Raw genomic sequence first — 9,896 nt, forward strand, 5'->3', positions numbered from 1 at the left:
ATTATAAGGATTTAGATGGATGTAATTGAGTTGAGAAATTTAGCCACTCATCCATATGAGCATCCTCATCTCTGCAACACTTAATACTATGCTTCTCTTTTAATGACCAATGCTCTGCACTATAAAGCATTGCAGATCTCACAACCACATTATAAAATTTTCCCTTAAGTTTGAGGCTGAGGGAGACTTTTCTATCACACAAACAAGCCTAATGCATTTCTCCATTTTAGCCATCCAACTTGAATTCTACTAATAATATCCCATCTATTTCACCTTCACTTTGAATAATAAATCTAATATATCTAAAATGTGTACTCTTATTAATGACTTGATCGCCCAAAATCACAAACTCTCCACTAGATCTATTACTACTAAAAATACAATCAATAAGTTTTAGATATTACTCAAATGAAAACCTTTAGATTTTAAGGTTAACCTCCATAATTCAAGTGTACATTAAACTCCCTCTCTAGCCTTATTAACAAGAAGAAATACATGCATATTAGAGATCATACATATAAATACTTATTATGCGGACATGAACTTTTTGGTCTAATAAAATATTTCATGACTTTTATTTATTATTACCACTATATATATGTACCTACCCCTATTTACTCTAGCAGAAAATTGAAGCACTGGATTTCTTAAAAGCAAAAATAGATAAGTAATTTGAAAAATAAGTCAAGGTTGTGAGATTTGATATAGGTGATAAGTATTATACAAGATACACTTGTATATGCCATGTAGATGATAAATATTATAGATATATTTTTCTCAATATTAAAATTTATTTGATTCTAGAGATGCAATTACACATGCTATTTCTCTTGTAGGAGAAATTATGTTGTGCGGATATTGAATACATTCTGAAGATCAACTAGAATACGCCATGTCAGCTGTACCGAGGAAATGGGTGACGTGACGCATTATGGTTGATTTATGGACGACGTTCGGCATCCACACAGAATAAGTTCTCCCCTCTTTTGGACCCAACTCTCTATCCAACTATAAATATAAATACAAAAATATCAATGCAAGAGATTTCTACATGTGATTTTTATATAAAAAAAAAAAAATTGCCCCAAAAAACTTTCTAATCATAAGTACTAACCCACATAAGTTCATGCAAAAAAAAATTAGGGTTGTTGAGAAAAGACTTAATTGTCACAAAAATATTTATATATATGGTCCCATCTCTATGGTTGAAAAGGCCAACTACCCTCCTCTAATTCTATGACATAGCAACTCATAATCATCATATGCATTAATTTCTTGTTAGTAAATGCTTGCAGCTGTTGCTTAACATTCTCTTACGCATGCATGGCGACTTACTTAATGTCTATAGTGTTTTATTCTCTCAATATTTAAAATTAAAATTTTCAATTCCTATTAACCAAATTATATATATATATATATATATTTTAAATATTATATACCATTTCATGTAATATAATATAACGAGTCAATCAATCAATCATATAATTTTTTTTTTGCCAATTAAGACAGATTCACACACAAAGCACATACATAAAATTCGAACTCAAAATCTTTTAGCCGGTAACCTAAGCTCTCAGCTAACAGACCAAGGTGAATTGTATATCATATAAGTAAATGTATAAAAGTTTATAAAATCTCAAAATTTTTTGAGACGGCTGTAACATTTTATAAAGATGTTTGATAAATTATTATATGAAAAATAATTATTTTGAAAGCTTTTATATATATTACGAAGAAATTTTATAAAAAAAAAAAGTCAAGCAGCTTTTTTCTTAAAGCTACCACACAGTAATAATTTGATTGTAAAAAATAGCTTCACAATGCAGATACTTCTAAAAAGCAACAAGAAAGCTGCATTAAGCAGTAGCTAAACACAGGCCTATTTATGATTTGAAAAATAAAATAATGAGAAAGCTATCGGCGCGGTTGGAGGGTTTGGGGTGATTGGAGGGGTGGTGGGTGCTAGCGGCGTTGCGGATGGAGGAGGTGGCTGTGCGGGAGGGGGTGGTGCTGCGGGTGCTGGTGCAGGTGGTGGTGTGGGCGTGGGTGATAATGCTGGTGGTGATGGCGTTGGAGGTGGTGGTGCAGGTGGGGCCCCTGGAGGTAGTGTGGTTGGTGGAGGAGCGGGTGGGGGTGCCGGTGTAGGTGCGGGTGGTGGCATTGTTGGCGGTAGGGGTGGAATTGGCTGAGGTGATGTTGCAGGTGTAGGTGGTGGTATTAGAGCGGGTGGGGGCGTTGTTGGTGGTGCTGGAGTAGGAGGGTGTGTTGGTGCTGTTGGCGGCATTGGTGGTGGTGGTGTTATTGGTGCGAGTGGCGGAAATGGTGGTATTGGTGGAATTGGGGGAGGTGCCAGTGCAGTGGCGTCATTGGTGGTGGTGTTGGTGAGGCGGTGGCATTGGCGGTGGTGTAGGTGGGGGGTGCTGGCGAGGGTCGGTGTCTTTGGTGGTGGTGCAGGTGCAAGTAGCGGTGTTGAATTTGGCGGTGGTGCCGGCGGCCAACTATGATGATGATATACCAAGGGAATGATCATTGGTGTAGAAAAAAAAATAAAATAACATGGCGTTATGGTTTCAGTAATTTGGAGTGGGATTTGTGAGGGCATCTCCAACCGAAGACTCCATTTGTCACTCTATAATGGCGGAAAACTTCAAAATGTCGCAATTCATCTCCAATGGAACTCCATTTTTCTTCTTTCCCACGCTCTCTTGTTTCACGTCTTTACCGCGAAGCGAAAAATAGAGCAATTTTTTTTTTGCGTAGGTGAACAGTCCGACGCCAATATTGGCGTCGGACTGTTCATCCTCATGCCATTGGCGTATTTTTTGGTGATCCATTGGAGCAAAAAGCCACTCCATACACGCGACTGCAGTTCGGCTGGAGAAGCTCTGAGAGCTACCGAATATTACGGCAAATTATTGCATCCGGTCACCGGACGTGGAGAATAGGTTCGGACATCTAAAAAAAATATTTCACGTCACCTGCGCTTTTGACTTGCGCTTTAGTTGCACTTTGGCTGCGCTTTACCTGCGCTTTTGACTGCGCTTTGATCTGCGCTTTACTTGCGCTTTACCTGCACTTTACCTGCACTTTAGTTGCGCTTAATTTAAAATAATATTTTATTAATATCCGGACCTATCTCGGCGTCCGGTGACCGGATGCAGTAATTTGCCGAATATTACAAGGTATTTTTTTGTAATTATTTAAAATTAATGTAAAACTTAAATTGGTAAGTTTTATCTCCGAACATTTAAAATAAACGTTTCTTAGAAAAAGAATTTGCAAATAATAATTTCTATAGGACTTCGAAGTTAAAAAGGCCTATCTCCTTTCGGTTACAAAAGTCCACCGCGGAATTCCAATTTCCAATAGGCGGACTTTTTTCCCAGAGAATCACCGAGAACTGTTGGAAATCTTGCCGGCTTCCATTTCCTTTTTATTCCAAATTGTATCTCTGGTAAAAAAATTCCGTTACAGATCTGAAAAGAAGACGAAGCTCCATTCATCCCCCATCGCAGTTCGCTTTTCTTCTCTCTACATTCGCAAACCCTATCGCGCTTCGCGGCCATGGTTTTTAGCCACCCGGTCGTTTTTGTTCTCTCCACTTTCCTCTTCATATCCGGGCTCGGCGGTGGAGCTCTCGGCCTAGCGGATCCGGAGCCGTTCGACCCGACTAAAGTCGTCCAACTCTCTTGGAAACCGAGGTACGGGATTCGCCATCTTCAAATGCTTATCCATATTCTCCGCGTTCTGTTTCTGATTAGTGTTATCCGGGGCGTCTTTCAGGGCGTTCTTGTATAAGGGATTCCTATCCGAAGAAGAATGCGAGCACATGATTGTTCTGGTGAGAAGAAGATATTCTTCTTTGTTCGTGTTTGGGGGTTCATGTGTGGGTGCTGTGACTCAGATTGGCTTTTTTGTGGGTGCAGGCGAGGGATAAATTGGAGAAATCTATGGTTGCGGATAATGATTCCGGAAAGAGCGTGATGAGTGAGGTGCGGACGAGCTCGGGCATGTTTCTCGAGAAACATCAGGTAAATTATTATCCTTTTTTTTTTTAAATTTCTTGCGGATGGTTTCTTCTGCAACAGATCCTTTGGTATTCTTTGAGGCATATTTGTTTCATCGGAAATTTCTTTCTTTCTTTTTTACTTATCCAATGTTGATTTGCTTATTGTTTCCCATTGAATTGCATCTAAGGAATGCCCTGTGTCATGCTTATGTTGCGCAGGATCATGTTTCTCAGGTTCAAATGATATACCATGTTGAAATTCTTTACCGACTTTACATGTGTTCTAAAAATTCCTATTCGACGTTTATGCTTTACCCATTTATTCTTGAACAGGAGTCTCTTAGGGATGATTTAGTCTATTGGATTACTACATATAGTATTTTCTACCATTTATGTGGATGAGTTATACAGAAACACAGGGCAATGGTGATCTCTTGGTGCTCTTCAAAATAAAATAAAAATAGATTAAATCTGGAAGTTAGATAGAAACACTATTATCCAAGATACTTTTGAGACATGTGAAATCTAACAAAAAAGTTGCCAACTTAGTTTGAATGTTTGGAATGTTAACTATGTAGGATCCATTTTGTTGTGGGATTTGTCATTGCTTTGTTTGATGGATGGAATTGGCTTGTTTAGATCAATTGTTCACATTATATACCTTTAAACTTGCCCAGATTAAAAAAAAGCAAACTTAGAAAAGGCATTTTTATTCTTGCTCTTAGAAAAAGGTATTTGTCTTGTATGACGCAATCAATTAGTTTTAGAGTAAAATTTCAATTGGATGTGCTATTCATTCTAATTCTTTCTAGTTTACTCCTTGATCAAGTGGGAGATTGAGGATTTTTTGAAGAGCTTATCTCTTTGTACCAATCAGTAAGCTTGAATTGGTGATTTCTTTTCTTCTATTATATTTTACTTTTTTCATATCGTGTTATTGGGTTGGTAGTTCACATTGACTGTACAAAATCATGAGACCTATTAAACCAAAGTAAATAATCTCTTTATAGATTAGAGTTTAGAGTTTTACTACCTGCAATCCCTAAGAAATTATATTAAAGTTGCTTGGTATTTAGTATGGTTTAGAAAACCGCACTGAACCATCTAATTTAACCAATTGATTCGTGAACCAGCTCCTCGATCATTTCTTGTTTTAATTTTTATTGCATTGTTATAATAACTACTTGGATAATAATGGTCTCTCTTTTATGATAAATAAGCCAACTCGTAAGTCGATTCGAATTTATAGAATTAAGTTTGAATTTGATTATTTAATAAAGCTCAAGTTGAGGTTCAATTGTGCTCGGCTCAACTCGTTTACCTCTATAATTTGGGCATTCTAATCTCAGCTTATTTCTTTTAATTGGGAGCTTTTAAAAGGCATTTGTGATTGATATCTATGATCTCCTTGGTGATGATATTAATGGATTTGGGGATCATAAGCATTGATTGTTTCAATGCACCCATTGATTTATTTTATCCTTGGTTTTGTTTATACAAAAATCTTCTGATGGCCTCAACTTTTGCCAACGGTTTTGCTTGCAATGAAGAGAGCAAGGCTAGAGTTTCGTAGGAAAGCTCTAGGAACTTCAAAATTTTAAAATAAAATCCTTTATGTAAAGCTTGAAACTGTACAAATATTTCTCAATACTTTAATTGAGAGTGTTCTTAAGAACTCACTTCTCTTGGGATGTAAAACCATTAGAGCGTGCCCTAAATTGGAACCTTTGCGCTAGAATAAAGTAAATCATTTCATACTCACATTAAGTTGCAAAAACTTTTTTGGGAATATAGAAATCTTACTAAAATCCTATTTTTTATCTTTTAATTCATTGTAAATTATCATTTTTGAGATAGCAGCCTATTCTTTATGTTATATTTAATTCTGAAAATGGAATTTTCAAATTTGATGTTTATTTTTGGCGTGGATTTTCTAGCGACTCCATTGAGGAGAGTTTCTCTTTCTATATTTAGTAGTGTCTTATGTTATTATACATTGGTAGTTTGCTTATATCCTTTGTAGCATAAGCTTATCCTTTTTCCATTGGGTTCATTTTTTTCTTGGATTAGCGACCCTTGGATTATTTTTAGAAACACCCCTCATTTATCCACAATTCTATGGGAAGGTTTCTAAATTTTTTTTTTTTTTCAAATTTTAGAATCTCTTATTTAATGCAAATTAAATAAGGTTTTAAGGTTTCTAGAATTCTAGAGATTTTAAACGTGAACCTCCTATCGAATCTTAAATTTAATAAGCAAGATTTTAGATTCTCCAAAGTCAATTTAAAAAACAAGATTTCTTTCAAATTCTTAAGAATTTAAAAAATTAAAGTCTCCTTCCAAAGTTCCCTACAAAATTCTAAATCTTTCCTTCCAAATTTTAAAAAATTTCAATAATTCAAAATTAAAATAAAGTCTCCGAAATGAAAATTAAAATCAAACTCAAAAGTCTAAAATTTAAATATTCCAAAAATTCTCTTCCTATCATAATACCATATCGTAATTACATATTTTTAAACCTTGGTATGTTTGATAGGACACGGGCCAAAATTCAATTCAAATTTTTACGGTTAAAACTTCAAACTAAAAAGTCAATAATTCAAAATTTGATTCTAGAATTTTTATAAATTCAAGAAAGGTGGTTAGAAAGCTAATTTTTTTATTCTGTGATGACCTCAATTTGGTCCTGTACCAGTCCCAGTTGACAAATGGCAGTTTTATTAAATCTGAAACAGGATTTGACAGTTTGACAATGATAATTAATGGCTTGCATCCAATATAAATAAGCCCCGTAAGTTTTGAAAAAGAAGCCCATCCTAATACTTACAATTGGATGCGATATTAAGTTTGCGGCTCTTGTCTTTAGGCGCTCTATTTTCTCTAGGATTGGACACCTTAAACCTATTTTTAAAAATAAGAAGATGAAGAAATCTATTATTTCTGAGCATTTCACTCAATTAAAAATTGAATCAATATGACATTGGCTTACAAAGCAAATTTGCATTGGAAATCAAAATTTTGGTATCTAACTTTATAGGATCAGATGCGTACACCTTATTTTTGATCTGTAATCTGTAGTTTTATATTCGGCATTGCATATCATCCAGGAACACGAACTTAAAAAATAAATTATTGTGGACTGCAAGGCCATCTATGGTTTGATTTTTGCAAGCTAAATGGCACATTCAGGCTTCGTTTGGGATGACTTTTTTATTGCTTCTTAAAGCAGCTTTCTAGTACACAAATTTTAATTTTTCTATTAAAAAGCTGCTTTAAGAAGCAGTAAAAAAGCCGTCCCAAACTAAACCACAGTTTGCGATTTACCATTTGCCTTAACAAGGCTGTTTGATTGCATGTTTTTATCTATGCCCATATAATAATTAAGTGGCACGATTGCTTGTGGGTTTATGATCTTTGCCGTGATAGATCGAACGATACAAATTATCTGGCTGATGTTGTAATTGCTAGATTGTGTTGTTTCTACATGATAAAAACTCAATTTTTTTGGATATACCACTGTAAGTATTGGCTTTATAGATGGGTTTATTATGATTGATTCTTGCATTTTACCATATAGGATGAAATAGTTGGACGAATTGAGAGAAGGATTGCTGCATGGACCTTTCTTCCTGAAGGTAACATCTACATTTCCTTTTACAGTAACTTTCCTCTCCATAACCACATGTTAACCGTAAATATTCTACCACTAGAAAATGGAGAGGCAATGCAAATACTACATTACGAAAATGGCGAGAAGTATGAACCCCATTATGATTATTTTCATGACAAAAACAACCAAGCTCTGGGTGGCCATCGAATTGCCACTGTTCTTATGTACCTATCTAATGTTATTAAGGGCGGAGAAACTATTTTCCCAAACTCACAGGTAAGCAATCACTTAGTCCCTCACAGAGAGTATGGGATGATTTTTTTTCTTTAACAAATTTGTCTTTTCAATTCATTTGCAGGCCAAATTGTCTCAAGAAAAGGACGACTCCTGGTCTGACTGTGCCAGAAATGGTTATGCAGGTCTACAATTTACATAATTAGTTCTCATTTGATTTAGTATTTTATTGGAGATTTACATACATATCACTCTATACTATTATATTTACATATTTAACACCAAAAACTTTAATATTACATACATACCACTCATAGTTTATTTTCATATCAAAGATGAGCCGTAGAATTGAAATATATGAGTGGTAGGAAGGAAATATGAGTGCATATTTTATATTAAAACAATATAGGGTGATATGTATGTAATATTGAAGTTTTGAGAGTCAGATATGTAAATAAGATGCTATAAAGTGATATGTATGCAAATTTTGTATCTGGAGGTAGACCTGAAAAAACTTGATTAGAAAATATTAGAAATGATCTTTCTTTATTAGATTTAAACGAAAAATTGACTTCTAACCGGACACAATGGCAAAAAAGGATTCATGTAGCCGACCCAACATAGTGGGGTACAACAGCAACATCAAGTCATTGTCCCACAATTACTGCAATTTATATGTAGGAAAAAAAAAAGTCATTGTCCCACTATGTGGGACAAATTTATGACATTTAAGCCAAAAAAAAAAAAAAAACCATGGATTATTATCTTAACAAAAAAGTGAATTGTCTTCTAACTTTAATTAGTTAACTTATAACTTTGAATATTTTGTCTTATCATCCTCATATAATGCAATTTTTATTCTTGATTAAACTCCTGCAGTGAAACCTGAAAAAGGTGATGCGCTGCTGTTCTTCAGCCTTCATCTAGATGCAACGACGGATCCTGGAAGCCTGCATGGAAGTTGCCCTGTAATAGAAGGCGAGAAGTGGTCTGCAACAAAATGGATTCATGTGAGATCATTTGATAAGCCAAATAAACGAAGCCTGGGCGGAAAATGTGTTGACGAGAATGAGCTCTGCTCCAAGTGGGCTGCGCTTGGGGAATGCAGTAAGAATCCAGTTTATATGTTAGGCTCTAAGGACTCCCGAGGCTTCTGCCGGAAGAGTTGTAATGTATGTTAATGAGAATAAACTTGCTCTTGCGGATGTCATCGTTTTGATTGTACTTTGAAGAGTTCTTAATCTGAGCAGAATTTTTTTTTTTCCTGAGCTAATTATGAGCTTCTGCTCATGACTGGAAAAGGTGTACAAAAGTAAATTGTTCGGATCAACCCGTTTAACAAAAAGGTTGGGTTTAGATTTGAGATTTGACCACCCGTTTAAAAAATGGATCAGGTTCGGGCTTACTTGGCAACCCAAAATCAACTCGATTTGACCCGCGTCAAGCCCCCTTCCGTGTTCCGCACTTCCGCTTTGCATGCAACTTAACTCGCTCGAGTGCTCGGGTACACCTGCACGCTGGCGTAGGCCTTTCCCTAACGTCTAATTACCCCACACAGGCATGGCGCATCGCACACGCCGCAAGACTGTGGTCAAGCCCCTCCCCCTTGTGAGTCGTGGCCCTCACACTTGGACACATCTGGACCGCGGTCAAGGCCGTCAAGTAGTTTAAAATATACTTATTATAATTTTCATATATTTTTTAGTATATTTTAATATTAATAAGATGCAACTTTTATATATTTATTATTGATTATAAAATACTTTTTAATTATATAAAGTTATTTTTTGTTCTCAAAAAACAAGAAAATAATAATAAAAAAAAATAATTATGCAGTTTTTGAAAAGGACAATAATGAAAAAAAATATTAAAATTGTACTCTTGATTTTTTGGAGCAGCTATAATACATTTTTATTGTTATTTATCAAAAATATTTTTTTAATGATAAATTATTTTCTACAATAAAATTTATTAGAGTGTGATTGTTGTAAAACTAAAAAAGTTATAAGGCTCGCCATAATTTTTTATAAAATATTACTTTCA

The 9,896-nt window shown here is 35.1% G+C and overlaps 2 protein-coding genes across 3 annotated transcripts; both read left to right on the plus strand.

Moving 5' to 3' along the window:
• Positions 1 to 1,820: 1,820 nt before the first annotated feature.
• On the plus strand, positions 1,821 to 2,504 carry LOC110094339 (glycine-rich cell wall structural protein-like). The gene is made up of 3 exons (XM_020819555.1): positions 1,821 to 1,863; positions 1,915 to 2,103; positions 2,203 to 2,504. The coding sequence occupies exons 1-3, from the start codon at positions 1,821 to 1,823 to the stop codon at positions 2,502 to 2,504; spliced, it is 534 nt and encodes a 177-aa protein (XP_020675214.1).
• An 828-nt stretch (positions 2,505 to 3,332) lies between these two features.
• LOC110094342 (probable prolyl 4-hydroxylase 7) lies at positions 3,333 to 9,198 on the plus strand. Of its 2 annotated transcripts, XM_020819559.2 has the most exons (7): positions 3,337 to 3,701; positions 3,784 to 3,841; positions 3,927 to 4,031; positions 7,587 to 7,644; positions 7,720 to 7,895; positions 7,978 to 8,038; positions 8,733 to 9,198. In XM_020819559.2, exons 1-7 carry the CDS (start codon positions 3,565 to 3,567, stop codon positions 9,032 to 9,034), a joined length of 897 nt encoding a protein of 298 aa, XP_020675218.1. In that variant the 5' UTR covers positions 3,337 to 3,564; the 3' UTR covers positions 9,035 to 9,198. The 2 variants fall into 2 exon arrangements, with proteins under 2 accessions (XP_020675217.1, XP_020675218.1); XM_020819558.2 differs by having other exon boundaries at positions 3,333 to 3,701; positions 7,587 to 7,895.
• The last annotated feature ends 698 nt before the right edge of the window (positions 9,199 to 9,896 follow it).

This window comes from Dendrobium catenatum, unplaced genomic scaffold (genome assembly GCF_001605985.2).
Source record: "Dendrobium catenatum unplaced genomic scaffold, ASM160598v2 fragScaff_scaffold_853, whole genome shotgun sequence".
In the NCBI taxonomy this organism is placed as follows: domain Eukaryota; kingdom Viridiplantae; phylum Streptophyta; class Magnoliopsida; order Asparagales; family Orchidaceae; genus Dendrobium; species Dendrobium catenatum.